Below are 23262 nucleotides of genomic sequence, written 5' to 3'. Positions count from 1 at the left end.
CATTACAACCACCTTTCTCTTCCTTTCAAACCCATTGTCATTCAAAATTTCCAGATATGCCTCATTTCATCCTTACCTCACACAGTCTTTATATTCCAAGGCACATATACACATACTAATGCATACTTCACATTGCTAGTCATTCCTTTCATGCACAATATTCTCGATCCATTCCATTCATGCTTTGAAACACCCTCCCATACTCTCGGTAATAGCACAGTTGCATATCCTTTCCATCTTCCCTGATAATTTTTTGTTCATTCTTTATACCACTCCTCCTTTCATACCCTCACACAACTTACATTCATCATTTCCATTTTCACTCCAAGTTATTTATGATGTACTTTATATTAGAATCGTATCTATATGACAGCTAGAGACTGGGTGTGAACGAATGTGGCCTTTGTTGTCTTTTCCTAGCGCTACCTCGCCCACATGAGGGGGGAGGGGGTTGTTATTTCATGTGTGGTGGGGTGGCGATGGGAATGAATAAAGGCAGACAGTATGAATTATGTACATGTGTATATATGTATATGTCTGTGTGTGTATATATATGTATACGCTGTGATGTATAGGTATGTATATTTGTGTGTGTGGACGTGTATGCATATACATGTGTATGTGGGTGGGTTGGGCCATTCTTTCGTCTGTTTTCTTGCGCTACCTCGCTAATGCGGGAGACAGCGACAAAGCAAAATAAAAAAATAATAATAATCTATATGTATTTACATTTACTATACTATATTATGTGATTTTGTCTTTTATTATAAAATATTTTCTGAGCTAGGTCACAAGAAACAAATCTAGCCATTTCTTCAAGGGTTGTTATGGTGAATGTTGATTCATTTTGCTTGGAGTCAATGTTAACTGGTATCAACCCACATTTTGCTTGGAGTCAATGTTAACTGGCATCAACCCACATTTTACTAACTTAAAATGTCTGCAGGCTTATCTATCCAAATTTCACTAATTCACCAAAAAGTGTATAGTTTAACAAGCTCAAAATTCACTGTGTAAAAAAGAGTCTAAGTACTTAGCAATGAAGTTATCAAGTTTCTCTTTTAAAAACTTAACTTGCATTTCATTAATATAACTAATTCCCAACTAATATTTCAGTAACAGTAGAATGTTTCTGGACTTACCAATATTGTGTAATTCACACATGATCACAATGTGTACGAAAAAACAGTATCTCTGCCTCCAATTTGTTTTTAAAAACAAAATGAATACACACACTTCCTGCTTGATTTCACATATGAGAAAGTATATGGTCAAACTCAATGAAGGCTTTTGAGTGCTGTTTCTATAACAATGAAAAATCACTTTCACCATCTATCACAAGCCAAGAATAGGAACTATATACCACAGAGCATCGCTTGGGTTAGAGTGTCAAGAGTTTTGTACCAAAATATTTATTCATCACAATACACATCATAAACATTCTCATAAATACCATGAAAACTTTCAGAACCATCAATCTGAGGTAAAATATCAGTATACACAGATATCACTGGGATATGTATGCCATCCTCTGTAGAAAATGTTTACTTTCCACTAGACAGAATCTAGATACTGGGACAGCAAGTCTAAATAAATTTTTCTACCATATCAATAGTGAAGTAGTGTTCTCTCTCTCATTTTAACTATGCAATATTAAATATAACAAATGCTGACACACACTCTGCATTTTTTCTGATCTTGTCTGGGTGGGAAGAGAACACACTGCTAACCTGGTACCTTTGATAACTGGTATTACATCTACACAAGTGATGACAGAAATCCTGAAATGTTTAGAACACTAACTCTGGATGACAAGTTTCACATCTATAAAGTATATAACATGAGCAGTAAACCTGACAACTGTACAAGATCCCCTCTGGATGACAAGTGCCACATTTATGACCAGTAAACCTGACATATGCATAAGAACAGCTGTAGATAAGTACCACACTTATGTAAACCATAATGAATTTTCCAGATACAGTAATGCATATAGCTATCGAAATGTAATAGCGACTAATCAGTCCAAGTAATACATTAGCTTATACATGATAGCCTTAACTTCTGAAATAGTACATCCTTCCAGGAGTAATTAGTATGTTTCCACAGACACCTGTGGTAAATGCCAAGGTGCAAGAATGCCTTAATAAATTGTCGGTAATTAAGTTTTGTAAAAAGACCGATATAAAAAATTCCTAGCAAACAGCTACAAAAGAAAAATATTAGACATAAAAACCTTTTTTACACAAAAAATTGGTGTCAAGTATTTGAATGCAATATGCAATTTACGTCAAAACAATAGCTACTGCATTTGACTATTGTGGCAAATATGAAACTGATAAAAAATATCTTCTTAAGAAATGGAGGAAGTGAAGTGTTTTAGATATCTGGGAGTGGATCTGTCAGCGGATGGAACCATGGAAGCGGAAGTGGATCATAGGGTGGGGGAGGGGGCGAAAATTTTGGGAGCCTTGAAAAATGTGTGGAAGTCGAGAACATTATCTCGGAAAGCAAAAATGGGTATGTTTGAGGGAATAGTGGTTCCAACAATGTTGTATGGTTGCGAGGCGTGGGCTATGGATAGAGATGTGCGCAGGAGGATGGATGTGCTGGAAATGAGATGTTTGAGGACAATGTGTGGTGTAAGGTGGTTTGATCGAGTAAGTAACGTAAGGGTGAGAGAGATGTGTGGAAATAAAAAGAGCGTGGTTGAGAGAGCAGAAGAGGGTGTTTTGAAATGGTTTGGGCACATGGAGAGAATGAGTGAGGAGAGATTGACCAAGAGGATATATGTGTCGGAGGTGGAGGGAACGAGGAGAAGAGGGAGACCAAATTGGAGGTGGAAAGATGGAGTGAAAAAGATTTTGTGTGATCGGGGCCTGAACATGCAGGAGGGTGAAAGGAGGGCAAGAAATAGAGTGAATTGGAGTCATGTGGTATACAGGGGTTGACGTGCTGTCAGTGGATTGAAGCAAGGCATGTGAAGCGTCTGGGGTAAACCATGGAAAGCTGTGTAGGTATGTATATTTGCGTGTGTGGACGTGTGTATGTACATGTGTATGGGGGGGGGGGTTGGGCCATTTCTTTCGTCTGTTTCCTTGCGCTACCTCGCAAACGTGGGAGACAGCGACAAAGTATAAAAAAAAAAAAAAAAAAAAAAATTTTATAAAATGACATTTTGGTCAGTTTGTTAGAAAATGAGTAGTAAATCCTCCCTCCCTGTCCAATGTAAAAACTTTAAATTGTGATTATAGTTTTCTCTATCTTTCTATATCTCTGATGCCAGTTCCCTCCAGAAACTCACATCAAGGAGTGGCCACGGCAAAAGAGTCCACTTATCCCTGTCCTTACATGCTTCCCTCGTATACCCCATTCCATGCATTCTTCCTCTATTTCTTTCCCTTCCGTATTCCTCCACCTTATTTGCCCATGTCAAGGTTAGTCTTCCACTCACACCAACCCCTTTAATCATACTATCATACACTCTCCTTGTAAACTTTCAGTATTGCATTCTTTCCACATGCCCAACCACCTCAAAGTATTACGTCTCACCTATTCCACCACTCCACAATTCATTCCCTTTGCATTCCTTGCCATATCACCTCTCTCATACACCCTTTCATTTGTTTCTTCATTCCATCTGGTCACACCACATGCTCTTCTTAAATAGCTCATTTCCACAGCCTGGATTCTTAACCTCTGTGCCTCATTCCACATCCATGTTTTGGCAGCATAGGTCAGGGTTGGGAGGACTATGGTGTCCCTTCATCCTCTCTTCACCTCCATACTTACACCTCTACCCATCATTATTCTATTAAGGGACCCAATGACCCTTCTACCCTGTACTGCTCTCTCCCTTATCTCTCCTTCCATATCACCACACTTACCCAAGACAACTGCCAGATATCTAAATTCCTTCACTTCCACAATTTAGTACACTTTCTTCTTTCATTCTATATGGTTTTACAAAAACTATACTTTCACCATTACTTTATTTTTACTTGCATTTACCTTCAATCTCCTCTGCTTACACACATCATAAAACACACTTACAATCTTCTGCATCTCTTCTTCACTCTCTGCAAACAACACACTATCATCCACAAATAGGCTTGCCACTAGCCACCATATCTCACCGCCACACTCCATCTCAGCACCCCTTTTCCCTAGTTTTGCTTTCATCTCCCCTATCCCTGGAGATAGGGGAGAAAGAATACTTCCCACATATTCCCTGCAAGTTGTAGAAGGCGACTAAATGGGAAGGAAGCGGGGGGGCTAGAAACCCTCCCCTCCTTGTATTTAACTTTTTAAAAGGGGGAAGGAATGAAAGCAAGGTTATTAGGTACAGTAGGGTTGAGGATCAAGTCAATTGGGAGGTAAGTTTGAACGGAGAAAAACTGGAGAAAGTAAAGTGTTTTAGATATCTGGGAGTGGATCTGGCAGCGGATGGAACCATGGAAGCGGAAGTGAATCATAGGGTGGGGGAGGGGGCGAAAATCCTGGGAGCCTTGAAGAATGTGTGGAAGTCGAGAACATTATCTCCGAAAGCAAAAATGGATATGTTTGAAGGAATAGTGGTTCCAACAATGTTGTATGGTTGCGAGGCGTGGGCTATGGATAGAGTTGTGCGCAGGTGGATGGATGTGCTGGAAATGAGATGTTTGAGGACAATGTGTGGTGTGAGGTGGTTTGATCGAGTAAGTAACGTAAGGGTAAGAGAGATGTGTGGAAATAAAAAGAGCGTGGTTGAGAGAGCAGAAGAGGGTGTTTTGAAATGGTTTGGGCACATGGAGAGAATGAGTGAGGAAAGATTGACCAAGAGGATATATATGTCGGAGGTGGAGGGAACGAGGAGAAGTGGGAGACCAAATTGGAGGTGGAAAGATGGAGTGAAAAAGATTTTGTGTGATCGGGGCCTGAACATGCAGGAGGGTGAAAGGAGGGCAAGGAATAGAGTGAATTGGATCGATGTGGTATACCGGAGTTGACATGCTGTCAGTGGATTAAAACAGGGCATGTGAAGCGTCTGGGGTAAACCATGGAAAGCTGTGTAGGTATGTATATTTGCTTGTGTGGACGTATGTATATACACGTGTATGGGGGTGGGTTGGGCCATTTCTTTCGTCTGTTTCCTTGCGCTACCTCGCAAACGCGGGAGACAGCGACAAAGCAAAAAAAAAAAAAAAATTATTTTTTCATTATACTTTGTCGGTCTCCTGTGTTAGCGAGGTAGCGCAAGAAGACAGATGAAAGAATGGCCCAACCCACCCACATACACATGCATATACATAAATGCCCACGCATGCACATATTCATACCAATACATTTCAAGTATACATACATATACATACAGAGACATATACATATATATACACATGTACAATACTTGCTGCCATCATCCACTCCTGTCGCCACCCTGTCACACATGAAACAGCACCCCCCTCCCCCAGTGCGTGTGTGAGATAGTGCTAGGAAAAGACAACAAAGGCCACATTCATTCACACTCAGTCTCTACCTGTCATGTGTAATGCACTGAAACCACAGCTCCCTTTCCACATCTAGGCCCCACAAAACTTTCCATGGTTTACCCTCAGATGCTTCATATGCCCTGGTTCAATCCATTGACAGCACATCGACCCCGGTATACCACATCGTTCCAATTCACTCTATTCCTTGCACGCCTTCACCCTCTTGCATGTTCAGGCCCCGATTGCTCAAAATCTTTTTCACTCCATCCTTCCACCTCCATTTTGGTCTCCCACTTATCATTCCCTCCACCTCTGACACATATATCCTCTTTGTCAATCTTTCCTCACTCATTCTCTATATGTGACCAAACCACTTCAATACACCCTCTTCTTCTCTCTCTACCACACTCTTTATATTATCACACATCTCTCTTACCCTTTCATTTCTTACTTGATCAAACCACGTCACACCACATATTGTCCTCAAACATCTCATTTCCAACACATCTACCCTCCTCTGCACAACTCTATCCATAGCTCACGCCTCACAACCATACAACATTGTTGGAACCATTATTCCTTCAAACATACCCATTTTTGCTTCCCGAGATAATGTTCTCGCCTTCCACACATTCTTCAATGCTCCCAGAACTTTCGCCCCCTCCCCCACCCTGTGACTCACTTCTGCTTCCATGGTTCTATCCGCTGCGAAATCCACTCCTAGACATCTAAAACACTTCACTTCCTCCAGTTTTTCTCCATTCAAACTTACCTCTCAACTGACTTGTCCTTCAGCCCTACTGTACCTAATAACCTTGCTCTTATTCACATTTACTCTCAACTTTCTTCTTTCACACACTTACCAAACTCAGTCACCAGCTTCCGCAGTTTCTCACCCGAATCAGCCACCAGCACTGTATCATCAGCGAACAACAACTGACTCACTTCTCCAAGCCCTCTCATCCACAACAAACTGCATGCTTGCTCCTCTCTCCAAAACTCTTTTGTTCACCTCCCTAACAACCCCATCCATAAACAAATTAAACAACCATGGAGACATCATGCACCCCTACTGCAAACCGACATTCACTGGGAACCAACCACTTTCCTCTCTTCCTACTCGTATACATGCCTTACATCCTCGATAAAAACTTTTCACTGCTTCTAGCAACTTGCCTCCCACACCATATACTCTTAATACCTTCCACAAAGCATCTTTATCAACTCTATCATATGCCTTCTCCAGATCCATAAATGCTACGTACATATATATATATGTATGTATCAAAAAGCCATGGCGGCATCATACAGCCTTGCCTCACACCTACATGTATCCCAAAACTTTTGCTTAGCTCTCCATCCACTCTTACAAACATATTTGCTACTCTCTAGAAGGCTTTTACACCATCCAACAGTACCATTCCATTCAAATCTGTCAAAACACTTTTCCCCGATTCCATGAAAGGTGCGTACAGCTTCTTACCTTCCACAAAATACTTTTCCTTGGTCGTCTTTACTACAAAAATCTGACCTACACATCCCCTACCTTTTGGAAAACCCCTTTGCTCTTCGTTTATTCTGCATTCAGTCACCTCCATCACTCTCTCAATTAATACTGTTGCATACATTTTTCATGGTATACTTAACAGACTTACTCCCCTATAATTGCTACATATATCCTTTGCACCTTTTCCTTTGAATAAAGGAACAATAATAGCTTTCACCCAATCCTCAGGCACAACCTTCTGTTTCCATGCTAAAGTATATATAAGATGCATCCACCCTATCACACTTTCTCCCACACACTTCAGTATTTCAGCCGTAATCTCATCCACTCCAGGTGCCTTTCCTACATTCAGCCTCATTATTGCCCTTCTTACCTCCCTCTTTACTATAGCTCTCTGCACTCGTATCCTCTTCATTTCATCCTTCATACCCATGCATGTCACAACTACTGCCTCCCCTTATCCCACATTCATCAGTTCTTCAAAAACTCTTTCCATCTTCCTTTCACTTCCTCCTTTTGATTCAGCAATTCCCCTTCCTTACTTCTCACATCATGATTTCCACTCTTACATCCACCTCTTTCCTTTTTCACCTCCTTCCAGTGAAGTTTCTTATTATCCCAAAATTTTTCATTTGAATTTCTTCCAAAATCTTCATCAACTCTGCTTTCTTCTATCAGCTTCTTAACATTCCATTTACATATTTTGTATTCTTCCCTCCTCCTTTGCTGAATTTCCACTGGTACATTCCGAATGAGCAATCTACCATATGCCTTTTTCTTCTCTTCCACAGCATTTCTAATCTCTTCTGTCCACCATGCATTGCCCTTTTTTCCTGTATCTCACTTATCATGTATCCAACTACTGATTCTACAACCTTTGGCAGTAATTCTCTAAACATTTTAAACATTTCATTCACATATGACTGCATTCCTACATTCACTGCACTTCTATCTAAGCTTTCAGTTACCTTCCTTTCATACTCCCTGTATTTTTCTTGAATCATCTTCTTGCTTGCCAACACTTTTACCTCTCCATTCTTCCACTTCTCCTTGATCCTCATTCCTACAAGAAATGCAAAATGGTCATGACTCTTGCATCTAGCACAAATTTTCTCAATTTTTCATCCACCGCTACAGTCAATGTGTTGATGACAAAGAGCAGCAGATGAGGGTTTTTTCGGTCAGGGTGGTATGCGAAGGAGGAGTCATGGAAAGTGGTTTGAGGAAAGAAGAGGTGGTGAAAGCCTTGCATAAAATGAAATGTGGCATTGTAGCTGGAGTTGATGGTATTGCTGATGAATTTATTAAGGGGGTGACTGTGTTGTTGACTGGTTCATAAGGATATTCAATGTATGTATGGATCATGGTGAGGTGTCTGGGACTTAGCAGAATGCATGTATAATGCCATTATATAAAGGCAAGGGGGAAAAAGGTGTGTGTTCAAACTACAGAGGTATAGGCATGTTGAGTATACCTGGTAAGTTGTATGGCAGGGTACTGACTGAGAGAGAAAGGGCATGTACAGAGATTAAGCTTGGGAAGCAGAGTGGCTTCAGAAGTGGTAGAGGATGTGTGGATCAGGTGTTTGGTTTACAGAATGTGTGAGAATTATTTAGAAAAAGAGATGGATTTGTAAGTGGTATTCACGAATCTGGAGAAGGCATATGGTAGTTGATTGAGATGCTTTGAGTAAGATCTTAAAAATATTATTGAAGCAGTAAGTTTTTATCAAGGGTGTAAGGCTTGTGTATGAGCAGGAAGAGAGGAGTCAATGGTTCCAAGTGAAGACTGGTCTGTGGCAGTAGTGTGTAACGTCACCAAGGTTGTTTAATTTGTTTATGGATGGGGTTGTGAGGGAGGTAAATGCAAGAGTCTTGCAGACAGGGGTGAGTATGCAGTATGTGGCAGATGAGAGGGCCTGGGAAGTGACTCAGTTGTTTTATGCTGATGTTACAGTACTGGTGGCAGATTGGAGAGAAACTGCAAAAGTTGGTGACTGAGTTTGGGAGAGTGTGTGAAAGGAGAAATGAGTGAATGTGAAAAAGCAAGGTTATTAGGTTCAGCAGGGATGAGGGACAAGTTACTTGGGATGTAAGTTTGAATGGAGAAAAATTGGAGGAAGTGAGGTGTTTTAGATATCTGGGAGTGGATATGGCAGTGAATGAAACCATGGAGGCAGAAGTGAGTCACAGGGTGGGGGAGGGGGTGATTGTTCTGGGAGCACTAAAGAATGTGTGGAAAGAGAGAATATTATCTATGACAGAAAATGGAGTATGTTTGAAGAAATAGTAGTCTCAAAAGTATTATATGAATGTGAGGCATAGGGTTGTGTGGATGAATTTTTGAGGACAAAATGTGGAGTGAGGTGGTTTGATAAAATAGGTAATGAAAAGGTAAGAGAGATATGTGGTAATAAAAAGAGTGTGCTTTACAGAGCAGAGGGTGTGTTGATATTGTTAAATGTCAATGTGCCACAAGTTCTCAATCTAATTTCAGCTCAAACAAATATCCTGTATTCACTGAGTCTAGTGTGATGGATTTAATGAGTATGTCAACAAGGAATATTTATAGTTAGGAGGCAAGAATGGCATACAATGAGAGAAAATTATGAAGTGGATATTGAAATAAAGAGGGTGGGTGAGAGAGAAAAGGAACTATTTGTGACCATTGCTTTTATAACAAAAACTGACAAATCTTTTCTTATACAAGTCAGATAATCTATTACACTTGTTTCATCACCACAATCAAGTTGTACAGGAACTGTCTTTCGGAGTAATTACTGCATCCACGTATTGTAGCTGTATCAGTATCGTTGATTGAAGTTACCACTTTGTTGGGTATTGGTATAATTCATCATGCCTCCTTGTTGGACATGTCCTGGGTGCTGCTGCTGCTGGAACATGAAAATTGTAAGATGTACTAAAAATGTTAATATGACATGAAGGCCCTATTACCTAACCTCAACCCTTAATTTAGAAAACTGAATATCCTGAAAGATCATATATAAAGTACACTAGGACTCACACACCTACATAGGAAAATAAATTCAGAGGAAGGAGTTGCAGATATCAATATCAAGTAATAAACACGTGAGTGGGAGAGATGGTCAGTTGGCATTATCATATTACATATTAATTAACTGATAAGCATGTACAAGAGAAACCTTTAGATGTAAATATGGTGAGAGAGGCAGCTCATGAGATGTCTGATTACTATCTTGTGGAGGTGAGGGTGAAGATTGATTGAGGTTTTCAAAAAAAAAGAGGAGACAATGTCAGGGAGAAGAGAGTGGTGTAAGTGAGCTTGGAAAGAAGACCTGTGTAAATAAATACTAGATATTGAGTGTAGAATGGCAAAAGGAGAGAGTAAATGAATTGAGGGGAGTGGGTAAGGAATGGGAGGTATTCTGGGAAGCAGTGATGGTATGGTAGGTAATACTTGGTAGGCAGCCACCAAAGGGAGGGAGGGATGTTACCAGTACTACCTGTCTGGGTACTGAGGGGGTTAGTGACATCTGAATAGTGAGCCTGTACTTCAGTGGTTGTCAAACTGCACTCCTATGACCCAGCTAACTGTCTTTCCTTTCTGCCTCACCCACACATGGATTGCTGGCATTCTATTCACAAACATACAATCATCTTTATGACTCTAGATTTTTCCTGTGGTGAGTGCTATGTGCTAGCCCCACTTTTTAGCAAAGTGTTAGGAGGAATAGATAGAAGTTGAAGGCAGGAACATTAAACAGGAGCATTAAGTAAAAGTAGTGGGAAGGAATACTAGATGGGAGCATTAGGTAAAAAATTACAGGTTGGAACATTTGGTTGTCACGTTAGGTATGAGCCTCTGAAAACAATGCACTGGAGTTGCCCTCTGCCAGTGGCCTATTAAGGGTGAGGAAATAAAGGCTAAAAAACTGCACTGGAATGCACCTGTTAGGGAGACTCTTTTGCCATGACCACCCCATTAAGGGAGTTCCTGATGGGAACAGGCATCAGAAATATACACATATAGACATATAGTGATGGCATATGCATGTGGCATGTGAAAGGTGGGAGCTTGGCAGATTAAAAAGGGTAGTGAGTGGTGTGATGAAAAAGTAAAGTTATAGTGAAACAGAAAAGGTATGCATTTGGGCGGTACTTACAGAGAAGGAGTGCAAATGATTGGAAGATGTATAAGAGAAAGTAGCAGGACGTCAAGAGGAAGGTGCAAAGGTCGAGAAAGAGTGCAAATGAAAGATGGGATGAACTAGTATCAGTAAATTTTTGAGAAAATAACATGTTTTGGAAGGAAGTAAATAATGTGCAAAAGACAAAAGGGCAAATGGGAACATCAGTGAAGAGGGGAAAACAGAGTGATAACGGGCAGTATTTTGAAGGACTGTTAAATGTGTATGATGATAGAGTAGAAGATTCAAAGTGCTTGGTCAGGGTGGTACATGAAGTGAGAGATTCAGGGAGAGTGGGTTTGGTGAAGAGAGAAGAGGTGGTGAAAGACTGTGTAAGATGAAATGGATGGTACTGCTTTTGAATTTATTAAGAAATGGCATGAATGTGTTGCTGATTGGTTGGTAAGGATATTTAGTGATTGAATGGATCATGGTGAGGTGCCTGAGGATTGGTAGAATACATGTATAATGCCAATGTATAAAGATTTGTTTGTTGAGTGTACTTGGTTAGTTGTATGGGAGGACAGTGATTGAGAGGGTGAAGTCATGTGCAGAGCATCAGACTGGGTAAGAGCAGTGTGGTTTCAGATGTGGTAGAGGATACGTGGATCAGGTGTTTGCTTAAATGAAGGTTTGTGAGAAATATTTAGAAAAATAGACAGATCTGCATGTGGCATTTCTGGATCTGGAAAAGTCATATAATAGCACTGACAGAGATGCTTTGCAGAAGATCTCAAGAATATATGGTGTGGGAGGAGAGCTGCTAGAAGCAGCGAGGAGTTTTTATCAAGGGTGTAAGGCTTGTGTAGGAGTAGGAAGAGAGAAGTGTGAATGTTTCCAAGTGAAGTTGGTCTGCAGCAGAGGAGTGTGATGTCTCCATGGTTATTCAGTTTGTTCATGGATGGGGTTGTGAGGGAGGTAAATGCAAGAGCCTCGCAGAGAAGGGTGAGCATGCAGTCCGTGGGGGATGAGAGGGCCTGGGAAAAGAGTCAGTTGTTGTTTGCTGATGATAAAGCACTGGTGGCAGATTTGAGTAAGACTGACAAAGAGAATATAAAATTATATATATCTTTTATTAGTGAAAGAGAAGAGAGAGGCATTTGGACGATTTTTGCAGGGAAAAAATGCAATTGAGTGGGAGATGTATAAAAGAAAGAGACAGGAGGTCAAGAGAAAGGTGCAAGAGGTGAAAAAAAGGGCAAATGAGAGTTGGGGTGAGAGAGTATCATTAAATTTTAGGGAGAATAAAAAGATGTTCTGGAAGGAGGTAAATAAAGTGCGTAAGACAAGGGAGCAAATGGGAACTTCAGTGAAGGGCGCAAATGGGGAGGTGATAACAAGTAGTGGTGATGTGAGAAGGAGATGGAGTGAGTATTTTGAAGGTTTGTTGAATGTGTTTGATGATAGAGTGGCAGATATAGGGTGTTTTGGTCGAGGTGGTGTGCAAAGTGAGAGGGTTAGGGAAAATGATTTGGTAAACAGAGAAGAGGTAGTGAAAGCTTTGCGGAAGATGAAAGCCGGCAAGGCAGCAGGTTTGGATGGTATTGCAGTGGAATTCATTAAAAAAGGGGGTGACTGTATTGTTGACTGGTTGGTAAGGTTATTTAATGTATGTATGACTCATAGTGAGGTGCCTGAGGATTGGCGGAATGCGTGCATAGTGCCATTGTACAAAGGCAAAGGGGATAAGAGTGAGTGCTCAAATTACAGAGGTATAAGTTTGTTGAGTATTCCTGGTAAATTATATGGGAGGGTATTGATTGAGAGGGTGAAGGCATGTACAGAGCATCAGATTGGGGAAGAGCAGTGTGGTTTCAGAAGTGGTAGAGGATGTGTGGATCAGGTGTTTGCTTTGAAGAATGTATGTGAGAAACACTTAGAAAAGCAAATGGATTTGTATGTAGCATTTATGGATCTGGAGAAGGCATATGATAGAGTTGATAGAGATGCTCTGTCGAAGGTATTAAGAATATATGGTGTGGGAGGAAAGTTGTTAGAAGCAGTGAAAAGCTTTTATCGAGGATGTAAGGCATGTGTACGTGTAGGAAGAGAGGAAAGTGATTGGTTCTCAGTGAATGTAGGTTTGCGGCAGGGGTGTGTGATGTCTCCATGGTTGTTTAATTTGTTTATGGATGGGGTTGTTAGGGAGGTAAATGCAAGAGTTTTGGAAAGAGGGGCAAGTATGAAGTCTGTTGGGGATGAGAGAGCTTGGGAAGTGAGTCAGTTGTTGTTCGCTGATGATACAGCGCTGGTGGCTGATTCATGTGAGAAACTGCAGAAGCTGGTGACTGAGTTTGGTAAAGTGTGTGGAAGAAGAAAGTTAAGAGTAAATGTGAATAAGAGCAAGGTTATTAGGTACAGTAGGGTTGAGGGTCAAGTCAATTGGGAGGTGAGTTTGAATGGAGAAAAACTGGAGGAAGTGAAGTGTTTTAGATATCTGGGAGTGGATCTGGCAGTGGATGGAACCATGGAAGCGGAAGTGGATCATAGGGTGGGGGAGGGGGCGAAAATCCTGGGGGCCTTGAAGAATGTGTGGAAGTCGAGAACATTATCTCGGAAAGCAAAAATGGGTATGTTTGAAGGAATAGTGGTTCCAACAATGTTGTATGGTTGCGAGGCGTGGGCTATGGATAGAGTTGTGCGCAGGAGGATGGATGTGCTGGAAATGAGATGTTTGAGGACAATGTGTGGTGTGAGGTGGTTTGATCGAGTGAGTAACGTAAGGGTAAGAGAGATGTGTGGAAAAAAAAAGAGCGTGGTTGAGAGAGCAGAAGAGGGTGTTTTGAGGTGGTTTGGGCACATGGAGAGGATGAGTGAGGAAAGATTGACCAAGAGGATATATGTGTCGGAGGTGGAGGGAACAAGGAGAAGAGGGAGACCAAATTGGAGGTGGAAAGATGGGGTGAAAAAGATTTTGTGTGATCGGGGCCTGAACATGCAGGAGGGTGAAAGGAGGGCAAGGAATAGAGTGAATTGGAGCGATGTGGTATACCAGGGTTGACGTGCTGTCAGTGGATTGAATCAAGGCATGTGAAGCGTCTGGGGTAAACCATGGAAAGCTGTGTAGGTATGTATATTTGCGTGTGTGGACGTATGTATATACATGTGTATGGGGGGGGGGTTGGGCCATTTCTTTCGTCTGTTTCCTTGCGCTACCTCGCAAATGCGGGAGACAGCGACAAAGTATAATATATTTTTTATATATTTATTATACTTTGTCGCTGTTTCCCACGTTAGCGAGGTAGAGCAAGGAAACAGACGAAAGAATGGCCCAACCCACCCACATACACATGTATATACATACACGTCCACACACGCACATATACATACCTATACATCTCAATGTATACAAATATATACACACACAGACATATACATATATACACATGTACATAATTCATACTGTCTGCCCTTATTCCTTCCTGTCGCCAGCCCGCCACATACGAAATGAAAACCCCCTCCCCCCACATGTGCGCGAGGTAGCGCTAGGAAAAGACAACAAAGGCCACATTCATTCACACTCAGTCTCTTGCTGTCATGTATAATGCAACTAAACCACAGCTCCCTTTCCACATCCAGGCCCCATAAAACCTTCCATAGTTTACCCCAGATGCTTCACATGCCCTGGTTCAATCCATTGACAGCCATTCCCTAGGGGAACTCCCTTAAGAGGGTGGCCACAGCAAAAGAGTATCCATAACTAAAGAACTCTAGTGCTGCTTCTTAGCCTGTATTGCCTCACCTGTAATAGGCCACTGGCAGAGGGCAACTCCACTGCAATGTTTCCAGAGGCCCTGCCTAGTGTTCCTACTGAATACTTTTACCTAAAGTGTTCTAACCTACTACTTCTAACATGCTCTAGCTAATGCTCCTATCCACTACTTCTACCTAATGCTCCTGCCTAATGATATCTCCCTACTGGTTCTGTCTATTGCTTCTACTGTTTTACCAAAAGGCTGGGCTACCACACAGTACTCACTGTAGGAAAATCTAGAGTTACAAAGAATGAGTTTGTGTGTTAAGTGTTGTCAAGTGTCATGTGACTATGTGTACGGAGAGAATGCCTGCAGTCTACATATGGGTGAGATAGAAAGAAAAGACAGGTACCTGGGTCAGATAAAAGCAACTTAACAACCACTGGCATGCTGGCTCACAATGCAGCTGTCACTAACCTTCCCAATACCCAGGTGGTTAGTGCTGGTAATAAATCTCCCTAGTCAGGTTGTATATTATGACAATTCATCATTTATGATAATTGGCCTTTTTGGTGATTTTGAACCAACTTTTCTTATTCTTGATGGATCTAATCACCAAGTGACAGAAGACTTTGGTGTGAGAAAGGACAGTAAAGATTAAGAGAATGTTTAAGCAGGTTCTGAAGGTTGAGAGATCAACCATACTGTCAGTGAAATTAACAAATACTATGAACCTTGTACAGATGCTCAAATTTTCTATTCTCAATCACACATACAGCACTGGCATGATACTAATTTTCATAAAATGCTCTGATCATGCTGATGCCAAGTGTAAAAATAACATGTATGATAGGAATATTGTTAAAAGAACCCATTAATAAGTACACCATCTCTTGACAAAGACAGATTCTGGCTCCTCTTAAGGTATCTGTACTTTGCAGACAGTAACCATCTTAGGGCGCAAGACAGCATGTGGGAAATCATGCATGTTTACATGTCTCCGAAGATCTGGTTCAATGCATTCTTCAAGCCATCCCAAAAACTGACTTTTGATGATAGTCCTCTTCTGTTCAAAGGATGATTAGTGGCCAAAATATATATACAAACAGTAAGCCAGAGACCTGGACTGACGATGTTTTTCAAGTACGACTGCAAAAGAGATATATAGTGTTACAAACAATATCAGCTGCCATTCCTGAAAGACCCCCCTCAGTTTTCTGGTGCAAAGGTAAAAAATATAATGGAAAAATATTTCAAGAAAGGATATCCACTGTATGCAGACAACTGGTACATGGGGCCTGACCTGTGTAAATATTTGATGGTGAATAAGACTGGGCTATGAGACATAGGAACACTGGAAAACACTTGCCAAAGTTCACAGGACATAACCAGCAAAGTGTGTTCCAATCATAAGAATCAAGAAATATTATGGCTCTGCAATGACATGACAAGTGTGGTATTTGCTTTGCACTAACATGACAAGCTTGGTATCACCATGATTGACAGCCATTCACACTGGAAAACTGTAAGACATTGTGAAAGCACAGCATCCTCCTCTCCCTCGTGGGACACTCACCCACAACCTCAGGTCCAACACTTACTTGGACTTTTCTTTGTTTGTTTGATAAAATGACATTCATGTCACATGTAGAATAAAATACAATATGAATTAAAACTAAAAAAAGTACATACTTTTCATCTGCTTTAAATACCTAGGTTAGTACTGTAGTCAAAATCAGAAGCATAATTTTTCAACCAATGTAATCAATAATAACTTTATAATAATGCTTTTAATACTATTCAATAAGCAGCACAGCCATATATCAAAGCTGAAATACTTTTCACTGACTAAATATGTATAAAGACTAGTTTCTTTTCACATCAAGGTTAACTAAGTCTGAATTTGATCAAAAACCATATTTTTTTGAACTTATGAAATAATGAGAATGAATTTCCCAAGAAATAAAACTACTGTATGTCTTTCCAAACTTTCCACAGGCTGCCATATTTCACTAGCTTGAATAATTTACTGAGAATTTATTTTTTTACTTGCTGCAAGTTTCAGTAGTACAGCAGAAATTTGGGGTAATACAAACAGCAGTCAATTTGGGGTAATACAAACAGCAGTCAAAGTGTGAAAACAAGGACAAGTAGAATTTCTTGGCATGAAGAAAATATTAGGTGCAGGGTTAATGGGAGGGGATAATTCTGGAGTCCAGATTCAAAAGCTGTACTGTGGTTTGAGATGTCTCTACCATGCCCTGGTCATGTGCCAAGCTAGAGCAAAGTGCCCCATCTGTCCTGGCACTTACTGTGCTAGAGTAAAACACACCCTGAGCTTTCTGAAACTGGGGTATAAAAAAAAAAATTGAATCCAAATGTGAAACTACACATACTGGACCCCTGCATAGCAGGGAAAGGTGTACTTCATGTGGAAAAAATATATCCTCCAGGAAGAATACCTGCATCCAAGATACTTTATAAAGTTTTACTAAAGAAATTCTTATGGTTATTATTTTGCAAATGCAAGAAAATGTAAGCTTACTTGGTTGGGATGATTTCGCTGAGTCATGTGTGTGAAATTCTGCTGGCCTGCCATGCTACCTTGATGATGGCCCAATCTTACCCTCTTAGATGCAGGTTCTCCCCCACCTCCACCCTGAAACAATACAAATTACTTCATTATCCTCATATACGGAACTTAGCCCTCATATGCTGCAAGGAAAAGGAATCCTGAAAGACAAAAATTCAAGTTAATCATTTAAGACTCATGAGTTCAATTTTCACTTCATAAACTTTGGCTTACTATCATCCCTTTTTATATATTTCACTATCAAGTCTCCAGGCAAGGTCTTCCAGTGTATTCATAGACAATATATGAATATTCATATGATTTGTTTCATGCTCATATCTTGCTATTCTAATATTATGACCTCTCCTCTTTAAACTGTTATTCATACAACCCATGCAAACTTACTTGAGGCAATTTTTTTCCTTCAGTATACCTTTTATATTGGTAATAGACATGCCATGCCCTTATTAGCTATTGAAACAACTTCAAGGATTGCTACCTACCCTACTGATCTTCCAAAACTATGTTGTTCATTTTTTCTCATGTTAAAGATTCCAGTCATGGACAAAAGTTTTTAGTTAGATCATGCCTTAGAAAAAAGTAAAAAATGAGAATAAAAGTGAAGTGCTCAGCAAATGGAAAACTTGCCTTTTGAAAAGGGGCAGGTAACAGCTGTTGGAAAAAACATAAGACAATGAGCCTCAGAGCTTCGCAGTGTAAGAAAAGAAACTAATATATAACAATCTAAAAATGAGTCACTCAGGCTTACACTCATTGTGTGACAAAAAAGGTTTGCCATGAATTATGTATTATTCCTAACAGTGAAGGATTCAAGTATCCATTTCTCTGACCAAGAAACCTAAGTCCTATCCATAAATGAGGGCAGAACAAACACTGTTTCCTATGCTAGCAAGGTAGTGTCAGGAAATAAAGAAAAACCCATCCACTCACACACACACATATATATATACATATATATATATATATATATATTTTTTCTGTTTCCCATTTTAGAAAGTTAAGGAAGTAAAGTGTTTTAGATATCTGGGAGTGAATCTGGCAGTGGATGGAACCATGGAAGCAGAAGTGGATCATAGGGTGGGGGAGGGGGCGAAAATCCTGGGAGCCTTGAAGAATGTGTGGAAGTCAAGAACATTATCTCGGAAAGCAAAAATGGGTATGTTTGAAGGAATAGTGGTTCCAACAATGTTGTATGGTTGCGAGGCATGGGCTATGGATAGAGTTGTGCGCAGGAGGATGGATGTGCTGGAAATGAGATGTTTGAGGACAATATGTGGTGTGAGGTGGTTTGATCGAGTAAGTAACGTAAGGGTAAGAGAAATGTGTGGAAATAAAAAGAGCGTGGTTGAGAGAGCAGAAGAGGGTGTTTTGAAATGGTTTGGGCACATGGAGAGAATGAGTGAGGAAAGATTAACCAAGAGGATATATGTGTCAGAGGTGGAGGGAACGAGAAGTGGTAGACCAAATTGGAGGTGGAAAGATGGATTGAAAAAGATTTTGTGTGATCCGGGCCTGAACATGCAGGAGGGTGAAAGGAGGGCAAGGAATAGAGTGAATTGGATCGATGTGGTGTACCGGGGTTGATGTGCTGTCAGTGGATAGAATCAGGGCATGTGAAGCGTCTGGGGTAAACCATGGAAAGCTGTGTAGGTATGTATATTTGCGTGAGTGGACGTATGTATATACATGTGTATGGGGGTGGGTTGGGCCATTTCTTTCGTCTGTTTCCTAGCGCTACCTCGCAAATGCGGGAAAAAAAAAAAAAAAATAATTCATACTATTCGCCATTTCCCGCGTTAGCGATGGCGTTAAGAACAGAGGACTGGGCCTTAGAAGAAATATCCTCACCTGGCCCCCTTCTCTTATATATATATATATATATATATATATATATATATATATATATATATATATATATATGCATCTGGGCATGAGAAGAAAGATCATGAGAGGCAAGTGTTTTGGGAGCAGCTGAATGAGTGTGTTAGTGGTTTTGATGCACGAGACCGGGTTATAGTGATGGGTGATTTGAATGCAAAGGTGAGTAATGTGGCAGTTGAGGGAATAATTGGTATACATGGGGTGTTCAGTGTTGTAAATGGAAATGGTGAAGAGCTTGTAGATTTATGTGCTGAAAAAGGACTGATGATTGGGAATACCTGGTTTAAAAAGCGAGATATACATAAGTATACTTATTTAAGTAGGAGAGATGGCCAGAGAGCGTTATTGGATTACGTGTTAATTGACAGGCGTGCGAAAGAGAGACTTTTGGATGTTAATGTGCTGAGAGGTGCAACTGGAGGGATGTCTGATCATTATCTTGTGGAGGCTAAGGTGAAGATTTGTATGGGTTTTCAGAAAAGAAGAGTGAATGTTGGGGTGAAGAGGGTGGTGAGAGTAAGTGAGCTTGGGAAGGAGACCTGTGTGAGGAAGTACCAGGAGAGACTGAGTGCAGAATGGAAAAAGGTGAGAACAATGGAAGTAAGGGGAGTGGGGGAGGAATGGGATGTATTTAGGGAATCAGTGATGGATTGCGCAAAAGATGCTTGTGGCATGAGAAGAGTGGGAGGTGGGTTGATTAGAAAGGGTAGTGAGTGGTGGGATGAAGAAGTAAGAGTACTAGTGAAAGAGGAGAGAGAGGCATTTGGATGATTTTTTGCATGGAAAAAATGCATTTGAGTGGGAGATGTATAAAAGAAAGAGACAGGAGGTCAAGAGAAAGGTGCAAGAGGTGAAAAAAAGGGCAAATGAGAGTTGGGGTGAGAGAGTATCATTAAATTTTAGGGAGAATAAAAAGATGTTCTGGAAGGAGGTAAATAAAGTGCGTAAGACAAGGGAGCAAATTGGAACTTCAGTGAAGGGTGCAAATGGGGAGGTGATAACAAGTAGTGGTGATGTGAGAAGGAGATGGAGTGAGTATTTTGAAGGTTTGTTGAATGTGTTTGATGATAGAGTGGCAGATATAGGGTGTTTTGGTCGAGGTGGTGTGCAAAGTGAGAGGGTTAGGGAAAATGATTTGGTAAACAGAGAAGAGGTAGTGAAAGCTTTGCGGAAGATGAAAGCCGGCAAGGCAGCAGGTTTGGATGGTATTGCAGTGGAATTTATTAAAAAAGGGGGTGACTGTATTGTTGACTGGTTGGTAAGGTTATTTAATGTATGTATGACTCATGGTGAGGTGCCTGAGGATTGGCGGAATGCGTGCATAGTGCCATTGTACAAAGGCAAAGGGGATTAGAGTGAGTGCTCAAATTACAGAGGTATAAGTTTGTTGAGTATTCCTGGTAAATTATATGGGAGGGTATTGATTGAGAGGGTGAAGGCATGTACAGAGCATCAGATTGGGGAAGAGCAGTGTGGTTTCAGAAGTGGTAGAGGATGTGTGGATCAGGTGTTTGCTTTGAAGAATGTATGTGAGAAATACTTAGAAAAGCAAATGGATTTGTATGTAGCATTTATGGATCTGGAGAAGGCATATGATAGAGTTGATAGAGATGCTCTGTGGAAGGTATTAAGAATATATGGTGTGGGAGGAAAGTTGTTAGAAGCAGTGAAAAGTTTTTATCGAGGATGTAAGGCATGTGTACGTGTAGGAAGAGAGGAAAGTGATTGGTTCTCAGTGAATGTAGGTTTGCGGCAGGGGTGTGTGATGTTTCCATGGTTGTTTAATTTGTTTATGGATGGGGTTGTTAGGGAGGTAAATGCAAGAGTTTTGGAAAGAGGGGCAAGTATGAAGTCTGTTGGGGATGAGAGAGCTTGGGAAGTGAGTCAGTTGTTGTTCGCTGATGATACAGCGCTGGTGGCTGATTCATGTGAGAAACTGCAGAAGCTGGTGACTGAGTTTGGTAAAGTGTGTGGAAGAAGAAAGTTAAGAGTAAATGTGAATAAGAGCAAGGTTATTAGGTACAGTAGGGTTGAGGGTCAAGTCAATTGGGAGGTGAGTTTGAATGGAGAAAAACTGGAGGAAGTGAAGTGTTTTAGATATCTGGGAGTGGATCTGGCAGCGGATGGAACCATGGAAGCGGAAGTGGATCATAGGGTGGGGGAGGGGGCGAAAATTCTGGGGGCATTGAAGAATGTGTGGAAGCCGAGAACATTATCTCGGAAAGCAAAAATGGGTATGTTTGAAGGAATAGTGGTTCCAACAATGTTGTATGGTTGCAAGGCATGGGCTATGGATAGAGTTGTGCGTAGGAGGATGGATGTGCTGGAAATGAGATGTTTGAGGACAATGTGTGGTGTGAGGTGGTTTGATCGAGTGTGTAACGTAAGGGTAAGAGAGATGTGTGGAAATAAAAAGAGCGTGGTTGAGAGAGCAGAAGAGGGTGTTTTGAAGTGGTTTGGGCACATGGAGAGAATGAGTGAGGAAAGATTGACCAAGAGGATATATGTGTCGGAGGTGGAGGGAACGAGGAGAAGAGGGAGACCAAATTGGAGGTGGAAAGATGGAGTGAAAAAGATTTTGTGTGATCGGGGCCTGAACATGCAGGAGGGTGAAAGGAGGGGAAGGAATAGAGTGAATTGGAGCGATGTGGTATACCGGGGTTGACGTGCTGTCAGTGGATTGAATCAAGGCATGTGAAGCGTCTGGGGTAAACCATGGAAAGCTGTGTAGGTATGTATATTTGCGTGTGTGGACGTATGTATATACATGTGTATGGGGGGTTGGGCCATTTCTTTCGTCTGTTTCCTTGCGCTACCTCGCAAACGTGGAAGACAGCGACAAAGTATAATAGAAAAAAATATATATATATATATATATATATATATATATATATATATATATATATATATATATTTATATATCTTTATTATACTTTTTTTTTTTTTTTGCTTTGTCGCCCCCTCCCCCACCCTATGATCCACTTCCGCTTCCATGTTTCCATCCGCTGCCAGATCCACTCCCAGATATCTAAAACACTTCACTTCCTCCAGTTTTTCTCCATTCAAACTCACCTCTCAATTGACTTGACCCTCATCCCTACTGTACCTAATAACCTTGCTCTTATTCACATTTACTCTTAACTTTCTTCTTTCACACACTTTACCAAACTCAGTCACCAGCTTCTGCAGTTTCTCACATGAATCAGCCACCAGTGCTGTATCATCAGCGAACAACAACTGACTCACTTCCCAAGCTCTCTCATCCCCAACAGACTTCATCCTTGCCCCTCTTTCCACAACTCTTGCATTCACCCCCCTAACAACCCCATCTATAAACAAATTACACAACCATGGAGACATCACACACCCCTGCCGCAAACCTACATTCACTGAGAACCAATCACTTTCCTCTCTTCCTACGCGTACACATGCCTTACATCCTCGATAAAAACTTTTCACTGCTTCTAACAACTTTCCTCCCACACCATATATTCTTAATACCTTCCACAGAGCATCTCTATCAACTCTATCATATGCCTTCTCCAGATCCATAAATGCTACATACAAATCCATTTGTATGTAGCGGAAGATGAAAGTCGGCAAGGCAGCAGGTTTGGATGGTATTGCAGTGGAATTTATTAAAAAAGGGGGTGACTGTATTGTTGACTGGTTGGTAAGGTTATTTAATGTATGTATGACTCATGGTGAGGTGCCTGAGGATTGGCGGAATGCGTGCATAGTGCAATTGTACAAAGGCAAAGGGGATAAGAGTGAGTGCTCAAATTACAGAGGTATAAGTTTGTTGAGTATTCCTGGCAAATTGTATGGGAGGGTGTTGATTGAGAGGGTGAAGGCATGTACAGAGCATCAGATTGGGGAAGAGCAGTGTGGTTTCAGAAGTGGTAGAGGATGTGTGGATCAGGTGTTTGCTTTGAAGAATGTATGTGAGA

General features: G+C 40.9%; 1 protein-coding gene across 7 annotated transcripts in view; it reads right to left on the bottom strand.

The window, feature by feature from the left end:
• Positions 1-1396: 1396 nt before the first annotated feature.
• The window catches only part of Cdk8 (cyclin-dependent kinase 8), a 167253-nt gene continuing 145387 nt past the window's right edge, over positions 1397-23262 (bottom strand). For 4 of the 7 annotated variants that reach the window (XM_071677135.1, XM_071677120.1, XM_071677146.1 and 1 more), the window contains 2 exons: positions 17384-17497; positions 1397-9868 (listed from right to left, as the gene is read on the bottom strand). In XM_071677135.1, coding sequence (XP_071533236.1) covers positions 9779-9868; positions 17384-17497 — 204 coding nt within the window. In that variant the 3' untranslated portion in view covers positions 1397-9778. The remainder of the gene's footprint in view (positions 9869-17383; positions 17498-23262) is intronic. The other 3 variants (XM_071677172.1, XM_071677127.1, XM_071677154.1) reach the window with 1 other exon arrangement.

This window comes from Panulirus ornatus, chromosome 2, assembly GCF_036320965.1.
Source record: "Panulirus ornatus isolate Po-2019 chromosome 2, ASM3632096v1, whole genome shotgun sequence".
Lineage (NCBI taxonomy): Eukaryota > Metazoa > Arthropoda > Malacostraca > Decapoda > Palinuridae > Panulirus > Panulirus ornatus.
Note: the sequence above shows the minus strand (reverse complement) of the source record. Positions and strands in the feature narration are given on the sequence as shown.